We start from the raw sequence: 21,892 nt of genomic DNA, 5'->3' as shown, positions 1-21,892 counted from the left end.
CAGGAGATGGATGGCTTACTAGCTGACACAGTGATGGGAAAATCACGCCGAACATTTATAAATCCCACAAACAAAAAAGGAATAAATAATAATAATATAGTATTTTCTCCCTGGTCTCCCTTCGATCCTGCGCCATTACAAGAATGACAGCAAACGCGAGCCTTCACGGGGTGTGGAAACATCACAAGGGGGCGGAGCCTGCCGCACGGAGGTTTGCGCGAGCCAAATGTCATAGCCTGGATCCACCACGTGACGTCCTCTCAGTTATCGACAAAGCGAAACCATCCGCTCTAGACTGCTAGCCCCGCCCACTGACAAGCTGCCATCCAATGCGGTTACGCTGAGAGAAGGAGCGCGCGCTTGGGCTATGTAGTGTCGTAATGCCCACTCTACCCACAATGCAGTGTGGTTGTGACTCCTGGCTCGGAGGGAGTTGTCGTTGTTATTATAGTTTATAATACACACTGGCAGGGTCCCTCTGGGTGTGCTGTTTAACTGATGTGAGCCGAGTCCCGTTCAGACAGTACATTAACTGGAATAGGACTAGAAAGTGATGGTTTTGCCCACACGCAACATGGCCGCCGGAGTGTTTCGGTCTGGTTAGTGTCGGGCGGCGGAGGAGGAATTTGAAGTGAGCGAGAGGGAAGCTCCGGTGATCTGGTAACGGAGAGTGGGGCTGTGAGATAGGTGCAATGGCAGCTCCGCTGGCCAAGAGGAAGTCTGATGGGCGCAAGGTGTTCACTGGCAGACCCGAGCCGAACCCGCAGCTCGTGGAGGGGGCTATTGTCAGAATCAAAATGGAAAACTTTCTGTAAGTCACCGGGATGGGAGAGTATGAGCGCTACATGTGGGTGGGCAGGACCTGGAAAGTGCTGCTGTGGAGTATGTAGCATTCACATGCTTCAGGAGGAGACTGGCTATTCAGGGTCTCAATGGAGTGCTTTGATTTCCCACCTGCAGCTCATACAGGTCACATGGCGAAACACACCGAGTTTACCCATTAGTATCCAGAACATGGCAGATATGACACATTGAATATTAATTGTCATACCCCCTCTTCTTTCTTAGTTTAACCTAGTTTAGGACATTATGTTGACCTGTCGAGATAAATGTGATGTGTTTCCAGCAAACATTTCAGGTTAGTGTTAGCTGAGACTTGGCCAGTGAATAATGTGTAACGCTGGCATGCTCACACAAAGTAAAGACTTCTCTTTCTACATATTGGGGCAGACTGGAAGTACCCAAAAGCGCTAAGCAAGTGTCTATGATCTATTTGTAAATAATTTGACAGCTTACTGTGGTACCAGAGAACTCCGGGCACAAGTCACCACTGAGCACATTAGCGGTTATGATGCTCAGACCATCTCATTTGTGTTTTTACTGCAGTGGAATGAGTGGACAGGTGTTTATTAGGTATGTTTGGCACAATAAGTTAGATGGTGTTCCAGGTTTGGGTGAGAGTTATTGTGGTATGAAGAGGTCATTAGTGAAACTGCTATAGTAGGACTGATTTTGGTGACATTATATATATATATATATATATCTATATCTTTAAAAATGAACACTATAGGGTCAGGAAATCAAACCTGTATTCCTGGCCCTATAGTGTTAAAACCACCATCTAGGCACCTCCCCCCACACACCTCCTGTGCCTCCCTAAATATAGTAAAATCTTGGCATTTTTCACACACAAACAAATATGAACGCTAACTTTGGACAGTGTTTGTGACCAAGTGACTACTAAAAAAGACTGGACGTACCCCATTTGCAATACTTTCAGTTGTATACTATTGTAAATGGTATGCCATCATGGCGGTAATTCTCGTTCCTGGGCTACCATATGGTCTCAAAGGCAACGTAACCATTAAATGTAACGTGCTATATTTGACCCTGTAACTTCCCAAAACACCATAAAACCTGTACATAGGGGTGTACTGTTTTACATGTGAGACATCGCTGAATACAAATGTGTATTTTAGTGCAGTAAAAGCAAACGGTATTATGACATTCAGTTAAAATGTCATGTAGAATTTAAAGTGTGTGTGTATGTGTGTATATATCTCCCATTTTTTTTGTTTTTTACATTTTATTCATATTAAATTGTTTCACAGCTAAATATTTGTTAAATGAAAACCCTGTTTCCCCTGAATAAAATATTTATTTATAAAATATTTTACCAGGAAAGATGCATTGAGATTTCTCTCGTTTTCAAGTATGTCCTGGGATAAATAATAAGTGTGGGTGCACTTAATATGGAAGAGGTGAATTAGTTTAACAGACATATAGTCAATTTCCAGGTTTAGTTTTGATCACAATGTGTTCATTTGGCTCAGGGTTAAAAGGACTGAGACAGTTGTACAAGTTCAGATCAAAATGTAAACAAAACCTTGAATTTGCTCCATATGTCTGTTCAACCGTAATTCACCTCTTTCATATTAAATGCACCCACGCGCTTTATATATAATTTTGTTCAGGAGAAACAGGGCTTTTATTTATATAGATATATCTATCTATATCTATATTATCTATATATATATATATATATATATATATATATATATATATATATATAATTATCTATATCTCACTATAGCTTCAGCAGCTCACCTTAAAGGGAATCTCCAGTGCCAGGAAAACTATCCGTTTTCCTGGCACTGGAGGGTCCCTCTCCCTCCCACCCCCCAATCCCCGGTTACTACGCGCCGCTCCTCCTCTTCATTGCGTTGGCCGGTGGGCGAGACTGATCCTGCCCACCGGCCGAGGAGACCTAATGCGCATGCGCGGCAATGCCGCGCATGCGCATTACGTCTCCCCATAGGAAAGCATTGAAAAATAATTTCAATGCTTTCCTATGGGGAAATGAGCGACGCTGGAGGTCCTCACACAGCGTGAGGACGTCCAGCGACGCTCTAGCACAGAAAACCTGTGCTATGAAGCAGGAAGTGCCCTCTAGTGGCTGCCAAACTCTGTGAAACCCCAGAAAGCGCCTATATGGGCGGTCTGGTAGCCAGTAGAGACAGTCTAAACACTACAATGTAAACATTACAGTTTCACTAAAACTATATTGTAGGACTAATGGGGACAGTGCCCCCAGACTGTTTCAATAAGATGAAGTTGTCTGGGAGCCGATAGTGTCCCTTTAAGGGGTTAAGATATTAAAAAAAAAATGTAGTGACTGTTATTCTTTAACAATTGGTTTAATAAAGCTAATTTTATTTTAATTGTTTACTCCTCGTACTTCTTGGAAAGGATAATTTATATCCTCCTCACTACTAAAATCAATAATTAATTGGTGTTGACCCTTTTGTTTTGCTCTAGTAAGCTACTGAATACTAGGAACACTATAGTGCAGGAATCACGCTTTAGGTCGCCTCCCCCCTCTAAGTGGACATTAAAGGCTTAAAATGTACCTTTTCTCCCTCACCTCAATGGCTGAAATCATCAGTCTGTATGATCTCAGTCAATACCCATAGAAAAAGCATTGGCAGGATATTGCACATGCACCAGTCTGCATCTCTTCGTAGAGATTCATTGATTTAATGCATCTCTATGTGGAGTGTTCAACCTCTATGTGGAGTGTTCAGCCTCAGATATTCAGTGTCGAGATGCTGAACACTGGTGCAGCAAACTGTGCAGCAGTGGACTAGGAAGCACCTCTTGTTATGGTCTCAGTTACTGTCACTAGAGTTTTTCCTAGGCAGCAATGTAAACTCTGAATTTTATCAGAAAAGACAGTTTTTACAGTGTTAAAACTGCAGGGACATGCTTTAGACACCAGAACCACTACATTAAGCTGTAGTGGTTCTGAGGATTATAGTGTATCTTTAATTATGCTCTAATTTTTATTTTTATTTTAAATCTATATGAAATTAAAAATGATATTTATTTTCTTCTTTCAAGAACCTATGACTTGTGTGAAGTGTTTCCTGGTTCCCATTTAAACATGATTGTTGGTGCTAATGGAACAGGGAAATCCAGCATTGTTTGTGCAATTTGCCTTGGATTGGCTGGGAAGACCTCCTTTATTGGTCGAGCGGACAAGGTACGTAGACTTTGTTCATACAAGGTGGAGCCCACCGTCCAAAGTAAAATAATTTTTTTTTATTTATTTGTTTAAATTAAAATCAATTCTTATTCATAAATGGTTTAGCAGAGTAGAGGAAAGCTGCAAATTTGAGGAGTTAGCACCCAGTTTGACACACTGACACACTGACACACTGACACACTGACACACACACACACACACTTCTTTTTGCATGCTATGTTAGAAGCAAATCCATAAAAGAGTATATCCAGTTGTCAGTTTGCACATTGTTATTGTACATGTTACGTATAATGTGTATGCTTATTGATACTATCAATGGGGGAAAAAATGTCATCCTTTTGTCTCCACTCACAGGACAAATGGGTTGGAAACTTAAATCTTGGAAGGCACTTTAGAATATAGAATACAAAACACTACATTAAAAGGATAATATGAGGATTAAGAGAAATCGATTATACATATCAGGGATCTTCACCATTTCCTAATTCTGGTAATACATAGGTTAAACTGTATATTAATATAAAACCAAAGGCAATTTGGGGATAGAGCTAAACATCTACAAAAAAAATATACGTACAGTAGTTGAATAAAATTATGGCATGAATGTCAGAAACAATTTTAAAAGCTCTCACAAAATGTAAAGCAATAATAAGCTGCAGAGTGCCTTACTAATGTTATGAGGCTAGATACAACCAAACTATCAGTCAGCCAAAGGGAATAATAACCTTTCCAACTACCTTCATTAACTCCAGCAGTAAAGCAAAGCTAAAAGTATTTTATTGGTGCGATATATTCAAACAACGTGTTTTATATATATATATATATATATATATATATAATTACATTTTAAATATCCCATAAGTTTTAAAATATACGATTGGTAAATGAAGTTATTTAAAGAAAACCTAATTCAATAAATATTGATAAGCTAAAGCTCATATATAAATTGTATACCCTATTTAAAAGAAAAGGTGGAAGACAGAATGAACCGCTCAAAGGAAGTGTTACCCAACTGCTGAGTCACAAATTAAAGTGGAGGTCTAGAAATATTTAAAGAATGAATCTTGCTGGAGGGATTAGGGCACAATTGGTTCTGCCTTTTCTTGTGAGTATGCTTTTAATGTAACTTGTGGTTGCTGAAGAAGTCCTAATCGGAAGAGATGCATTGGACCAAGATTCTTGTGTTTAAATACATTATTGTGCCAATAAATACTTTTAGCTATACTGCTGTATCCTGCTGGAGTTCCTGAGAGCGGTTGGAGAGGTTATTCCACCAGGCTGACCTATCGTTTTGGGTTCATCGAGCCCCTCAAAATACCAGGGCAGGCATGTTGGAGCTTATATTTTCTACACGAGTGCATTTGAACTTGCTTGTAATGTTCATGCAATAAAGCTATTGTACATTACCACAATATTAAAATCACTGCGAGATGAAGTGAATAATATTTATTATATTGTTACAATGACATCTGTCAATGGGTGGGATATATATGGCAGCAAGTGTAGTAATTTCTTGTTGGAAGCAGGAAAAATGAGTGTCTTTGACAAGGGCCAAATAGTGAGGGCTAAAAAAACATGGTCAAAACCTCTTCAAAACAGCAAGTCTTAGGTTCTCCCAAATAGCAGTGATTCGTAGTTACCAAAAGTGGTGCAAGGAAGGACAACCGGTGAAATGTCATCAGGGTCATGGGCACCCAAGGCTCATTGATGCATGTGGGGAGTGAAGGCTAGCCTGTCTGCTCCGATCACACAGAAGAGCTACTGTAACTCAAATGCTGAAAAATGTAATGTTGTTGACCATGATCGAAACGTGTCGGAACACACAGTGCATTGCAGTTTGCTGCATAGCCGCAGGCTGGTCAGAGTGCCCATGATCACCCCTGTCCATCTCTATAAGTGCCTTCGATCGGGACGTGAGAGTCAGAACTGTACCAAGGAGCCATGGGAGAAGGTTGACTGGTCTGATGAGTCATGTTTTCTTTTAGATAAGTGGGGTGACCCGGTGTGTGCATGGGAAAGAGATTGCAGCAGACTGACGGAGGCAATGTTCTCCTGGGAAACCTTGGGTCCTGGCATTTATGTGGATGTTACTTTGGCATGTACCAACTATCTAGAGATTGTTGCTAATCACGTGCACCCTTTCATGGCAATAGTGTTCCCTCAGAGCCGTGGTCTATTTCAGTGTGTGAAAAAAAGACCAACAGTGTGTCAACGCTATAGGATATAACACATACAGTATGGCAGCACTCAATCCCAGTGATACAAAAGTATACACAAAATACAGACAAATAGTTACCACAAAAGCGTGCTAAACTGATATTTACCAGAACCCTATCAGCCCTGGCTCTGGGTTTGCAATGCTCCATTTGAGAGGGAACATTCCCACACTGATAGAACTCCAAGTGGTGTGCTCACTGGAAACTGGTAGAACTGGGCAATATAAGAGAGAGAGATCCAATTGAATGGTATCAAATACAATTTATTAAACAACGGTTAAAAACTCTTACTTTGCGAGTGGTGGGTTATGCTGACATAGCTACCCACATAAAAGCATGTAAAACCGCAGATAGAAAGTCACTTCCTGGTTTCGTCCATCCTGATCACGTGATCACTTCCGGGTCCGCCTCTGTTGTGACGTATTTCGCCCGCCTCCACAGGCTTCCTCTGACAACGTCATGGACATCCAGCCCTTTCTTTTAAGTGTCTCACTCCTCCCCCTCTGTTATTTCATTGGTCCGGGGGCGTGGTTTCCTCGTAAAGGCTGGTTTCATTCTTCCTCTATGGCAGGGGTTCTCAACCTTGTCCTCAAGGACCCCCTACCAGTCCAGGCTTTAGGGATTACCTGGGTGTGTCTAAGGTGTTTAGAAAAAGAAAAAAAAACACCTTAAAGTCTAAGGTGTTTTTTTCCCTTTTTTCTAAACACCTTAGACACACCCAGGTAATCCCCAAATCCTGGACTGGTAGGGGGTCCTGAGGACTGGGTTGAGAACCCCTGCTCTATGGGAATCTAATGTCCCGCCTACCTTTGCATATATATGTTTAATCAGGAAACCAATATTTAAGGGCTAGTGTCCAACCTACTATTGCACATAATTACTAAATTAAACACACAGAATGCCATATATAAGTTTGCCTTTATGTTGAAACTATATTGGTACAGAAATATTGAAAAATTATATCATAAAATTCAAGATAAATTCAGTATACAGCTTATGTAAGCAGAGACTCCACTTAGAGATCCAAATGTAGACAGCTAATTGTTAATTATCAAGGATATCTCTGTATTATAATTAAAGAATAGGTATTGCTGAGTCCAAATACAGAATTTAAAGGGATATTCACCTCCATAATATCGCACCTTATTATTACGTATGGTTTAGCGACCCAATATGATATGAGGGTCTATATTTATCCTAAAAGGATACTAAATCTAAACTTTAATTGTCTTTCAGTGTGTTTTGCACTGCGTGTGTGGTATAGATGGTTTGTGTAACTATACTTGAGATAGATATATATCTATAGCTCTAATACTTGCTGTATGTAAGCCTTATGCAAACACGCATATCTTAATTTTATGTTCAGCTTTAAATGGCATCAGGTTCTTTAGAGACCGGGTGATTAACCATAACCATTTTTATTGCATTTGTGTCACACCAGACAAACCTGATTCATTTGATTCTATGCTAATTTTACATCCTCTTAAATATTGACAGACCATGGATAGTATGTAATCTCTAATACTGTATAACCTTCAGTATTCTTAAATGGTAAATGAATAAATGTAAAAGTAGTTAACATTTAAAAAAAAAATATATATATATATATATATATATATATATATATATATAAAAATTGTATTATAATTGGAGTTTTGTATTTGAAACTACAAGTTATCCACCTTTTCCTGTGCTTACTGTGCATCACATCTTTCATCCATCATAAACATTGGGTAAATGGAGAAGTTATTTATGGGGTAAAACCATTTTACTGTAATGGTGGACCTAAATTTTAGCGATAAATCTAGAAGTCGGAGTAACCCCACCCCTTTTTTTAAATGCATAAAGTAGAACCATGTGCTTCCACAAATTTATAGCTTGCAGAAACACTGGGCGAATCTTTCAGAGATCAGTAAGCCTTTCCAATCAGCTCTTATTGTCTGTGCATATTTCTTTTCCTATAAACCCTGTCCAACAGAGGTTTATGGGATAAGTTCATGTTCTTTCCACTCATCACGTAATATGAGTAGATCTGCTCAATGAGCAGATAGAAACCATATCACCCTGTTCACAGCCCCTTTGACAGTGAAATGGACTATATGCTGCTGGGATGAATTACAAACTTGTGCTGCATGTTGTGCTGTTGCACACCCAACGAGGACTAAGAGGCTGGTTGAGGGACCTTATTTTGTACAAAGCAAACTAACACTTTTCTTTTTTTTTTTTTCCTCTTCTCAGGTTGGATTTTATGTGAAACGTGGGTGCCAGAAAGGGATGATTGAAGTAGAACTGTAAGAATATTTTTTTTTTCTTGTTGTTTTATGGTGTACTTTAAGTTCCGTTTTTATTGAACAATATAAGTGTAATAACCATATGGGAATCGTGCTGTAACAAACACCCTTCAAGTAGGAGTCCATCATGCTTACAGCAAACATTCACCGATAAAGGAGCACAAGTTAGAGGGATATGAATAGCGGGAAAATTGGTAAGGAGGTGAGACAAGGGGTAACAGAGTATCAGAATTTTAGTGTAGTGGGATAGAAGACTAGCAGCCTTTGGAAGGAGCAGGGAATTTTACAATTTGAGAAAAACAGTGAAGGACACGATAGTTGAGTCAAAATGAGGGAGATGGCAAATGTAATTTTTACGGTCCTGTTCTAGTAGTGTCACATAGTAAGTATGAATTACCATATATTAATTAGTATACAATTATTACTTTGCATATTCTTTTTTTTTTTTTTTTATATTTTTATTTCTAGGTATAAGCCTTCGGGTAATGTGGTGATAACACGTGAAATGCAGGTTGCAAACAATCAGTCAACATGGTCTTTAAATGGTAAAAGTGTTCCTCTTAAAATGGTTGAGGAGACTGTGGCTTCCCTGAATATTCAAGTAGGAAATCTTTGCCAATTTTTACCACAGGTATGTGTCTCTTTAAAAAAAAAAAAGGTTTATTTAACAATTTGTAAGGTTTTTTCATGATCTGAATTATATATTTCCTATCTTGTAAATATTACTTTGTTGCATCAAACATTCTTTGTTTTAATTGTATACATTACAACTGCAGTTTGTCACGTATGTATGTGTGTGTATGTATATATGTGTGTATATATATTTGTGCTCGGAATTTAAATACGTAATGAATAGTAACTGTGAGCAAAGTTGGTTGTGGTGTGCCGAAAAACCAACGTACGAGTGGGCCTGTAAATAAAAGAGGGCCCACCAAGGAGAATGTTCCCACCCACCTACACCCTGTTATAATTACATTCTCCTTGGTGGGCCCTCTTTTATTTACAGGCCCACTCGTACGTTGGTTTTTCGGCACACCACAACCAACTTTGCTCACAGTTACTATCCATTACGTATTTAAATTCCGAGCACAAGTTAAAAGGCCTGAACTTGTGGAGGCCTGAATTTGTGGGAGGAGTAAGTCCCCTACTTAAACTCCCAGCCCCTACTCACCTCTGCCGTTCAGCTGATTGTTCCCACCCACCTACACCCTGTTATAATTACAATCAGCTGAACGGCAGAGGTGAGTAGGGGCTGGGAGTTTAAGTAGGGGACTTACTCCTCCCACAAATTCAGGGAGTTTTAGGTGTAGGTGGCAAAAGGAGGCAAAAGCCACCATGGTTTGAATAGAGAAGTCACCTTGTAGACCGAACTCTGCAGTGAATTTATTAAATATATTAAGTGCCCTATTGTAAGTGATAGCCGTGTTTGGTGATAATGCTTGGTGAGTGAGTGCTCTAGCGTGGTTCAAGAGTGTGCTTAATCCAGGATTAGCTCGTGGAACCGTGGTGTCCTGGATGGTTGTAGGTGAGCCGTTGGGAGTGCCTGAGAAAATGCCTGAAATTGAGAACGAGAAAGAGCGTCAGCGGCCGTGTTGTGAATCCCCGGGATGTGAAAACAAACTAAGTGAAACTGGCCGGATGCTGCCAACCAGGTCAGCTTGCGAATCAGCCGCATGATGGTTAGGGAAGATGATCGCCCTTTGTTCACGATTTCGCAAGCTGCCGAGTTATCAGAGTAGCATTTGACTGCCTTGCCAGACCAGAGATGACCCCAGGTGTGTGCGGCCGCCACAATGGGATAGATTTCAAATAAAGCTGAGGTCTCTCTGAATCCTGGCAAGGCATCCGTCTCAGTGGGCCAGTGGTTCCCGAAAATGGCTGCAAAACCGGTATTGGCTGCTGCGTCTGTGTGGATGATGGGTGAAGAGGTGGAGAGAGGGGGAATAAACATGGAGATTCCATTCCAGTCTTTCAAAAACTTCCCCCACATAGCTAGGTCAGCCTTGGCGTGGGGGTCCAAAGAAACTGTGCCAGAGTCCGGAACTCCGTGCATCAGGCAAAGAAGTCTGGATATGAAAGATCTTCCCTGCGGAATGATGCGCATGGCAAAATTCAGGGATCCGAGAAGGGACTGAAGTTCCTTCCTAGTGCAAACATCATTCCGCAGGAACAAGTCTATTTCCCCTCTCAAACGTGTCAGTTTGTCGTGAGGGAGGCTAGCTTTGAGGTTAATCGAGTCCAGTTCTATCCCCAGAAAGGTCAATTTGGTAGTGGGGCCTATAGTTTTGGCTGGGGACAAAGGGACTCCAAGTGTGGCAAATAGTGCAGTAGTGCTTTTGATTGATGTGGGTGATGTTGACCCTGGCTCTATAAGTAAAAAGTCGTCGAGGTAGTGGATAACGGAGTGACACCTGGTGATGTTCAGGAGCAGCTAGCACAACGACTCTGCGAAAATGTCGAACAGTTTGGGGCTGCTACGAGAACCGAAAGTGAGTCGTGTAGAGAAGTAGTATAGATCACGCCATTTAATACCGTGTAAGTGCCAGAGTGAGGGGTGCATGGGTAGTAATTTAAAAGCGTTAGTAATGTCCGTTTTGCTAAGCCAGGGTCGGTTACCAGATGAAATTATGGAATGTATGGCGTCGTCGATGGTTACGTATTGAAGTGAAAATTCGTCTGCTGGAATGAGTGCGTTTATGCTAGGAACAAAAGAGGAGTGCGGTGCCGATAAATCAATAATTAAACGTTTTTTATTAGAATATTTGTGAGTAGCGATGCCAATGGGGTTAGTGCGCCAGGAGGAAAATGGTGAAGAGGTGAAGGGGCCTATCATAAACCCGTTGGTGATTTCTGAGGCAATGAGGGAGTCTGTGGAGACTGGGTCTAAACGTGCAGACTGTAGATTAGGGCATTCTAATGTACCTGGGGGAATGGCAACTATACCCGTGAGAAACCCTTTAGTGAACCCTGTGGTGAGATAATCTACCAGATGCCTGCTAGGGTGAGACCTTAGATAAAAAACCAGGTTGTCGATGTTTATGTCGGTTAGTCATTTGTTTGGTGACAACCTGGCTGGACACATGGTCTTAGTATGTGCCCTGAAACATATGGAGCAGATGTGCAATAATCTACAGGCGCTGAAACTGCAGGAGCCTGCGTTAAAGTTATTGCACACCTGCGCCTTCCCTAGAAAGGAGATGGGCCTACCTAGCTTATCCCGAAGACCACCTGATGACTTGCTGTAGGGGGTGAAAGTAGAGTGAGGTGTGAAAGAGTGAGAGGTGGGTGTGGAGGTGGTGGGATCTGCTTCGACTGGACATAGGTCCGCCATGTGGGATGTCGAGTTGCATATGGCACAAGCCGGGGGCCTGAGTCCAGCGAAGTGGTGACAGAACAATTCAGTGTCCATCTGACCCCAGTTCATTTTGATATTGAACTGTTTTAGATGGGTCGCCGCCTTCGCTGACACTGACTTGTGGTAGTCATAGAACGAGGAGCCCCCGTACTTGATGCCTAGATCCACCACCTTGTGCAGATAAAGGTCTAACTCCTCTCTCCTGTGGGGGTACACTGTGCAAATAACATCTCTATATATCCCGAAGGCTATCACAAACTGTGGGATTGATAATTTTTTATTAAGCCTGGGATCCCTCGTCTTGAGTACCACAGAAATGTCGCCATAGTTGAAGGCCTTGTTCTCAAGAACATCCTGGGAGGCTATGAGCAGAGACACCAGACACACGTCCTTCCCGTCTAAGATATCTTTCTTGATAGAGTCAGGGACGGAGTGTGCTGGTGACTCAAATGGTGTAATGGCTGTGCCTGGTGCTAGGGGGGGGGGGGGTATGGGAGGGCATGTAGGTATGATGGGTACAGCCGTGATAGGAGCTGGGATTATCGTGATAGGGGCTGGGACTATCGTGATAGGAGCTGGGACTACCGCAGTAGTACCTGGGGAGGAGATGGCGCTCTCCACCTTGGATAGTCTGTTATTGAGGGCCTGAAGATTGGCCAAGATCTCTGCCAGGGTATCCTGGTTGGACGTGCTGTAACTAAGTGGTAGTCCTTGAGAGCTAGTGCCTGGCCTAGGCTCGGGGGCTTGGTGGGTCAGTAGCCTATAAAGTTCAGCCTTTCTGGCTGTGGCCGGGAAGGGGATTCCCCTGAGCCTAAGTTCGGCCGTAATTTTGGGAATAGTCCATGCTCTCAAGGACGTGGGGGTTGAAAGGGTGAGAGAATCGCTTGGAGACTCGGGTCTGGTTGGCGTGAATGGTATATCTTCAGTCAGTTCTTCGGTTGGCATGGGTTCTTGGGACATTCTAAAAAGGAAATGATTATGCGAAGATATATTAGTGAGGGAGTACGGAAGTTTGGGGTGTGTGGGGGGTGAGGTAAATGGAAGAACTGGACTGTAATGCTAGATGCCGAAGCGAAGAGTTTAACTGTTGAATGTTTTGGTAGGTGAGGCCCTGCTAATGCCAAGTGGCGGTGAGAGGCTCTACCTATGATTTGGCTTATGACGTGATTGCCACAGACGTGGTGGCGGGGTGTTGGCCTCTCGGTGACAGTAAAGAAGGATCAAAACGTGTGGCCGTGACGGGTGAGGCCCTGACTAGAGCCCTATAGTAGGGCATGCGAGGCTTCTAACTATGATTTGGGCGTGGGGCCGTACCTCCGTGTTGAGGTGGGGCGGGGATGGATGGCCTCGCAGGATAGGGTTAGAACTAATAGGGTGAGCTTAAGGCGTAAGGCCTAGACCCTGTAGCCAGTTCGATTGTATACTAAGGGTATAATGCGTGGCCTGGAGTGGTGTGTGGATACCAACCTTAACTGGACGCAAATGGTTTCTGGAACCTTTTAGGCAGATTAAGTGTAGTGAGTCTTGTCGTCTGGCTGTCCTCGTTGAAGAATCCTGGGAATTTAAGAAAGATGTTGATGTATTTATACGTATCGTGGTGGCGTATGATTTGTTTTCTTTTTGATAGGGGCCTGCGTTGAGGGATCTGGAATGTTTATGGAGTTTGATTGGGATGATTTTTGCTATTTTTAGAGAAGGCTGAATGAGGCCTAGGGTTGGAAAATGGACGTATTCGGGAAGGGCGTAAGTACCTGAAGGTATGGCTGAGTACCGGGTCAGGATTTGGTGTGTGATCCAGAGCCTGGAGGCCGTATGACCGTATGTCTGGATAGAAAAAATAAAGTAACGAGATTAACGTATCGTGGGCGTAAGCTTCTGAAAAAGCAGAAAGGAGATGATGAGACTACGTGAGGTCTTGTATGAAGATTTGTAAGTAGAAATTAGAGGACTATACCTTGGTAGGACGTACAGAAATTTCGTATGGACGTAGTAGGGTTACCAGTGTAGACCGGTGGAAGCCTAGGTTAAATTCAGGAGCTTAAGGATTGACTGAACAAAATATACATAGTTAACAACAGGTGCGATGGTATGTAATGAATTTTGTATTTTAATTTTATATATTTAAATGAATTTTACTTAGACCGTGAAGACAAAGAATGATAAAATACCGTACCTGTTCCTGTAAAGAAAAAGGCCTTGAAACTATCAACTTTAGCTCAAAGTGAGAAACCGAAGTATTCTGTAAAGTTAAAATATGTGGCGGCGTGATTATATGAGAAATGCTTTAGTACATGTGTTTAATGTTCCGGGTGTATTTACTGGTTAGACAAAGTATTTATTAGTATATGTGTCGTTTTACAGAAAATTTAGGGTAGCGAGCCGTATATTTTACAATAGTAGTGGGAGTATTAAGGTTAGTAAAATGAATATTGCTTGTCTAACATTGATAGAAAATCGAAAAGGCTGGTATTAACAATGAGTAAAATATATCACACTAAACAGACGAGTAGGTATTAAATAGTAACCTGATGTAGATTTATTTAAAATAGACCTACATGCATACAGTAGCCTATTTAAATAAGATCTAATCGCATATGTGTAGGAGCGTCGTGTTTGTACTTAACATAAATGACATAAGGTGGTCCTGGGTGACCGCATGTAAAGAGGGGTATACCGGTAATATCATTGTGTACATGGAATTATAAGCTAAGTAGTGAATAACGTATGAATATGTAAACGATATGTAAACGATATGTAAACGATATGTAAACGATATGTAAACGATATGTAAACGATATGTAAACGATATGTAAACGATATGTAAACGATATGTAAACGATATGTAAACGATATGTAAACGATATGTAAACGATATGTAAACGATATGTAAACGATATGTAAACGATATGTAAACGATGAGAAAAAGAACCGGTGCGAGCGTAGATTAGTTTAAACGAGCATGTAATAGTGTGATTAAGTTTAAAGGGAGCCTACCCCCACGTTTTTAGGCCCGAACGGCGGGAAAATAGCGGAACGCTATTTCCTTCGCCTAACTCACGAGTATGTGCCGGTGTTGAGACCGGAAGCCGGGTACCTCGACCGGAAAACGGCTTGGAGGCTACGAACGGACGGAGGGCTTGTTCTGAACGTCTGTCTGCTGGAAACACGAGAAAAATTCTGGCGGGAACCGGAAGTGCTGGTTGCTATGGGGACCAAACAATCAGCTGAACGGCAGAGGTGAGTAGGGGCTGGGAGTTTAAGTAGGGGACTTACTCCTCCCACAAATTCAGGTCTCCACAAGTTCAGGCCTTTTAACATATGTATATATGTGTATATATGTGCATTATTTCCACAAAATGAATCTACATTTTAACAGATCTCTTCTGATCTGCGTCCATGTTACACCTAATTACTGCACTATTTAGATTTGCATGCAATATATGTTTGAATTAATTTTAGATACACCTTTTGAAAATTTGTACACATCCAAACGACAATGCTTTGGTGCCCATCTTTATTTGCACACCATCTAGTGAATTTTTAGGCTCTAAATGTCCAGAGTGCATTTTTGCACCCTCTTATCTCTTTAACACCATTTTTATTATTGGATATGACCTATCCATTCATTTTATTTTAATTTTAAGAAATTTGAATACATGGCTATGATTTACAAGTATTTGTCTAATCTGTGATATTTTCATGATGCTTCCCAAAATTGCTTAACTGGCAGAAAAGCAAAAATGTTAATTCAATAATAAAGAGCTTTTGAGGGTTTTGTGGATTGTATATTTCAGCATTTTGAAAAACCTTTAGGAAGATTCAACTAAGCAAGTCTATATTGGACTTTGTAAACTATTAGGTATCCAGAAAATGGTTTGAAAATAACGTTGAGGTGTGTTTGAGGTATTTGTGGCTAACTACTAAGGAACAAGAGAAAAAAAATGTGTGTGTGTGTGTGTGTGTGTAATCCCTCCAACACACCTTTAACTTAGATGTGCATGATGTAGGTAACATGGAAAATAGACCATTAGCTGTTAAAGTGTCTCTGTCAGCAAAAATGTACTTTATCTAATCTAATTCAATATAGTTCTCTTGGTATGAATCTCTCTTTATTTAACCAATTTATTTATCTGAGTGTTGTAGTTTTCATAGAAATCTAAGGAAAAGTAAGGGCTACCTTTAGCAATCCTAATTGCTAATCGCAATCACGTTGACAGAACTTGGCAATGGGCGTGGCTTAAAACAAGATTTTGTTTCAGTTGCCACTCAGATTTACCTACAGTCCAACTGAGCATGGGCATTTGAAAACAAAATGGCTGCACCCAGATACTGAGAACTGGCACAAGGAAGAACATATTCTAAATATGCAAAATGCAAATAAGTTACAGGGAACATAAGGAAAGTAAAAAAAAAAAAATCTGAAGATAAACAGAACCCTTTAAATTATCTCCACTACATGGCACGATCATTCATTTAAAAATGTGCAACAAAAATGCATTTCCCTATTATGGTTTCATTATAATGTTTTGTATTTGTTTTGTATTAAACAATATGAAGCAGTTGTATTTTTATTCGATTACGTTTTATTTTTCATTAGTAATTAATCTGGTGCAATAATGTAAGTTAACAAGAATTCTTCTTGGAATTGTAGGAGCATGTCTGGCATTATTTGCAGGCTTTTTTTTTTTTTTTGGTCAATCTTTCTTTGAGGCATTATGTAATTCACTACAGAAAAGAGAATTTCAGTACATATTCAGAAGACATTAGTGTAATAGGTGCATAGTTCCAATCAGACTCAAGAACAAACTGCCTCATTTTACGTTAAGAAAATACATGTCTAGGCACAGGAGTAAACAGGAACATTAGACATACGATTTATCTTAGGCATGTGGTTATACGGTAAAGCGTGTGAGGTAAACAAGAGAAATTAGGGTTGCTGTCCTTTTTTTAAACAGTTTTATTTTTCATTTTATACCGGTTACAGTTGGGTAATCAAAACCAGTTTAGTTTAATAGCGAGTGGTTTTGGTATATTGATCATGCCACTACAGTCCAACTGCTCTATTCTTTGCTATTTAGGAGTTAAAGTGGACCTCTTATGCTCATTAGATTGAGTGAATTATGTTATCTATACATTGTGCTAGCAGTTTTGCCAGCAAATGTATAGATTAGGAGAAAAAGGCTATTTGAAGATATTTTCTCCCAGCTGTCAATCAATGCCTTCAACCAGGAGCTGTTGTTGCAATGGAAACTCCCAGTTGGTGCTTCTAGTGCTGGCCAAGGTGTATAAAAACTGAGTGCCACTACATCACTTATTTACAATACTGGCAACTAAGCCAGCGTGCTGACATCAAGGAGGAGGTTTTTACCTGCTTGGGCATGCATGTCAAGCATTGCAAATTAAAGAAAACTGCAGGTGGAGCAGAGGATGGCTTGGAGGAAGGTGTTACACGAAGAGTAACAGCCAAAAAGCAGTGCTGGAATAGAGGAAAGATGAGTAAATAATTCTATCTTACATTGAATAAATCATGTATCTTTGTAAAGTATGGTGTATTAAATATATACGGGAGTGACTTCAGGTAAGTGAGTTTTTTCCATTACAGGTTTACTTTAAATCACTTTATTTATGCAGCTTTAACCACACTTCCCCTGCATGTGACCTACACAGTCTACCTACAAATTTTCTGTAAACCGAATGTAATTCTGTAATTGCATCTTGTGTTTGATGAAAATTCAATTAACAGAGCAGGAGATGAAGTCTTAATAAGTATACACACTAAGGTGTCACATTTGATTGAAACCATTTTTTCCCTCCATGTTAGCTGTGTGAATCACAGACAGGAGAAGTGTGGCTAGAGCTGCATAATCAAAACAAAAGTAATTTAACTCCTAAATGGCGGAGAATTGAGCAGTAAGACTGCCAGGTCATTATCTATACCAGTGGTTCCCAAATCAGTGCTCATGGACCACAAACAATCCAGGATGTATGTATTTTTAGTTCAGTGGAGATACTCACAAAACATTTGTGGCTGTTTTAAAGACACGTTAATATTCTGCAAACAAAACGACAGAATTTGTATTCCTTGTATAGTCGTCGGCTGCAGTGTATTGACTAGGCATGTACATTTTAATACTACATTTCTGTTGGACGGTTGTACAGTTTTGCAATGCATGACTAATTATGTAGACTAATAGACCCATTTGTGATTATTCAGGATAAAGTGGGAGAATTTGCCAAATTGTCAAAGATTGAACTTCTTGAAGCAACCGAGAAATCAGTTGGACCTCCAGAGATGTACAAGTTTCATTGTGAACTGAAAAACTGCAGGGAAAAAGAAAGGGAACTTGAAGTATGTTTGGGGCTGGTTTGCGTGCATTTAAAAAATGTTTTTAAAAGAAATTGTATTTCCCACTTTCTTTCTCTTTCTATAGCATTTTCTTCTTGTTATTCTTCAGTTAATTTGATTGAGTATTTTAACCCCTTAAGGACAGAGCTTCAGAAGCTTGTCTTTCACTTAATGACAACGGCATTTTTTGCATTTTTTGCTGTTTGCGTTCAACTGCAATTTGCATTTTACTAATTTATTGCACCGACGCATATTATATACCGTTTTTTAGAGGACAGAAAGGGCTTTAATTTGATGTAACATACCGTATATACTCGAGTATAAGCCGAGGCCCCTAATTTTACCCCCAAAAATTGGGAAAACGTATTGACTCGAGTATAAGACTAGGGTGGGAAATGAAGCAGCTACTGGTAAATTTCTAAATAAAATTATATTAACTGAATATTTATTTACAGCGTGTGTATATAATGAATGCAGTGTGTATATGAATGCAGTGTGTGTGTATGCAGTGTGTATGAGTGCAGTGTGTGTATAATGAATGGAGTGCAGTGTATGTATGAGTGCAGTGTGTGTGTGTATGAATGCAGTGTGTATATAATGTATGCAGTGTGTATGAGTGTAGTGTGTGTATATGAGTGCAGTGTATATGAGTGTGTATAATGAATGCAGTGCAGTGTGTGTATATGAGTGCAGTGTGTATATGAGTGCAGTGTGTATATAATGAATGATGAATGCAGTGTGTGAGTGCAGTGTGTGTATGAGTGCAGTGTGTATGCAGTGTGTGTATAATGAATGCAGTGCAGTGTGTGTATGAGTGCAGTGTGTATGAGTGCAGTGTGTATGAGTGCAGTGTGTATGAGTGCAGTGTGTATGAGTGCAGTGTGTATGAGTGCAGTGTGTATGAGTGCAGTGTGTATGAGTGCAGTGTGTATGAGTGCAGTGTGTATATAATGAGTGCAGTGCAGTGTGTGTATGAATGCAGTGTGTGTATGTGTGAGTGCAGTGTGTGTATGTGTGAGTGCAGTGTGTGTGTGTGTGTGTGTGTGTGCAGAGCATTAGTTGGGGTTGGGCATTTTATTAATTATTATTTAATTATTATCTTAATATTTTTTTTTTAGGTGATTATTTTTTTATTTTATTATTAATTGTATATTTTTTTGTTATTATTTTAATAATTTTTTTTTCTTATTAGTTTTATTAATATTTTTATTTTTTCGTCCCCCCTCCCTGCCTGTTAGCTGGCCAGGGAGGGGGGCTCTCACTCCCTGGTGGTCCAGTGGATGGGCTGTAGGAGGGGGGCTGGCAGGAAGCTGTAACTTACCTTCACAGCAGCTCCTGTCAGCTCCCTTCTCTCTCCTCCGTCCGTGCAGCTCCCAGGTCGGCTTCCTCTGCAACTCTCGCGGCCGCACGGAAGCCGACCTGGGAGCTGCACGGACGGAGGAGAGAGAAGGGAGCCGACAGGAGCGGCTGTGAAGGTAAGTTACAGCTCTGCCAGCCCCCCTCTCCCCCCAGTCTGTATTATGGCAATGAAAATTGCCATAATACAGACACTCACTCGAGTATAAGACGAGTGGGAGTTTTTCAGCACAAAAAATGTGCTGAAAAACTCGTCTTATACTCGAGTATATACGGTATATATATATATATATATATATATATATATATATATATATATACATAAATGCTTATTTATTATTAAAAAATACAGAAAAATGCAAAAAAAATTAAAAATTCTGATTTTTTTTTTTTTTTTTTACAGTTTTTGCAATAATAATGTGTGCACAATTAGTGCAGGTTAAGGAAAGTAATTAAAAATAAATTCATTTAGTTGTTCTGATTTACAGAATATATAATGTGTCTGGGATTTTCATTTTTTTGTGGTAGTTACAGGTCACAAAGCACAAGGAGCAAAATAAACTTTAATGTGGAGCGATTTTAGAATTTGGTATGTTTGTCTTGTAAGCCTAATAGCCATAAAAGAAAACAAAATTGCCACACAAAAGTATATATTTATATAAAGTAGACACCACAGGCTATTTAAACAGAAACTGATAGTCAAAAGAAATGGCTATCAGAAAATAAGAGGGAACAAGACAGAGAAATGAGTGAAAGCTCGAAAACTGGAATGAGTGGGGTTTCACCAAATCCCAAGGGTTAACGTAGAAAAGATACAATTTATCCAGGAGCTTATACAATGAAAAAGAAAATGCCTTACAGGCATTTTCTTTTTCATTGTATAAGCTCCTGGATAAATTGTATCTTTACCACAGGCTATTTACCTAAGGTTGTTTTGACACTTTTTGAGTAGCCATTTCACCGCCAATCTCTGCTAAATATTGGAGTAAAATTGTGTTTTTGGGGGGTTTTCGCATACAAACTTATAACAAAGAACTTCTCATGTGTATTTTGTAAAGTTGGTGTGTGCTATTCCTGTACAAAGTTTTATTATGTGTTCAGTTACTTCTGCTGAGTAAAACGGTACCCCCATTGTATGTCTTTGGCACTATTTCGTGAAGCTACAGTGCCATATAGGAGACCTGTCCTTTTCAGTATTCACAGTAGAATTTTGAGAGACGGATTTAATGAGCCTATGCTTCCATTTGGGGTATTATAACAGTTTGACTGTTCAAACCCCCCCCCCACAAAGGCCTACCATGTGTAAAAGTAGACACTCCAGGGTATATCATAAGGTGCATATTGTGCCTTAGCATGCCCCCATTTTTTCACCAATATATGCCAAAGTATGTGGTAAAAAATAATTTGGGGCATTTTTTTACATACGCATTGCATTTTTGCTGGGCATTTTGTATATTTCATATGTGCCATTAAGTTCAAAACCTCCAAATTATGCTCAGCTAAGTCTTCTGAGTAAAAAGACATCCCCAATGAATGTCTTTGGCACTATTTTGTGAAGCTACAGTGCCATATTTGAGACCAAGCCATATCAGTTTTTACAGAACTTTGAATTTTGACGCTGGGCCTATGTGCAATTTCCAAGCATCTTCGCAGGTTTTAAATTCAAACTACCCCACAAAGGCCGCGATTGCGACGATCTGGGGTTAATTTTACCGCGTGACGGGCGAGGTCCGTCATCCGTCGTTAAGGGTTTCCCCAGGATGACGGACCTCGTCCGTCACCCGTCCTTAAGGGGTTAAGTGCAGCAGCTTGTTGTGGTTTTGTTTACCTTTAATGTTTCTACTTACTTAACCCCTTAACGCCGTTACGGCGTTCCATGCCGTCGCGGCTTTAAAGGGCTTTAAAGCCGTTGCGGCGGCATAGAACGCCGTAACGGCTTGCAGCCCCAGGAGCAGAGGTGTACTCACCTCCGCCGCGATCCTCTTCTGGGGGGCTGTCTGAGAGCCCAGGCAGCCCCCCTCCGGCAAATGAGGCCCCCGGGGGCCATGTGATCGCTCTCAAAGAGCGATCACATGGCCCCCTATAGCTGGCTATGGATCTGCCAGCAGGGGGACTGTCTAAAATATTAGACAGTCCCCCTGCTGGTAGGTAGTGTAAAAAAAAAAATATTAAAATGTTATAAAATAAATTAAATGCCTTTTTTTATATATATATATATATATATATAATATGTGTATATATATATATATACATATTATATACATGTAACGTCATACGTAATGT

The 21,892-nt window shown here is 40.4% G+C and overlaps 1 protein-coding gene across 2 annotated transcripts in view; it reads left to right on the top strand.

The window, feature by feature from the left end:
* The first annotated feature begins 388 nt into the window (after positions 1-388).
* The window catches only part of SMC5 (structural maintenance of chromosomes 5), a 79,905-nt gene continuing 58,401 nt past the window's right edge, over positions 389-21,892 (top strand). The window contains exons 1-5 of one of the 2 annotated variants that reach the window (XM_063455050.1): positions 389-811; positions 3,901-4,042; positions 8,500-8,552; positions 9,021-9,183; positions 18,122-18,256. In XM_063455050.1, coding sequence (XP_063311120.1) covers positions 693-811; positions 3,901-4,042; positions 8,500-8,552; positions 9,021-9,183; positions 18,122-18,256 — 612 coding nt within the window. In that variant the 5' untranslated portion in view covers positions 389-692. The remainder of the gene's footprint in view (positions 812-3,900; positions 4,043-8,499; positions 8,553-9,020; positions 9,184-18,121; positions 18,257-21,892) is intronic. The other variant, XM_063455051.1, reaches the window with a different exon arrangement.

The sequence above is a fragment of the Pelobates fuscus genome, chromosome 5 (genome assembly GCF_036172605.1).
Source record: "Pelobates fuscus isolate aPelFus1 chromosome 5, aPelFus1.pri, whole genome shotgun sequence".
Lineage (NCBI taxonomy): Eukaryota > Metazoa > Chordata > Amphibia > Anura > Pelobatidae > Pelobates > Pelobates fuscus.
The sequence above is the reverse complement of the archived record's forward strand: the minus strand, read 5'-3'. Positions and strand labels throughout refer to the sequence as shown.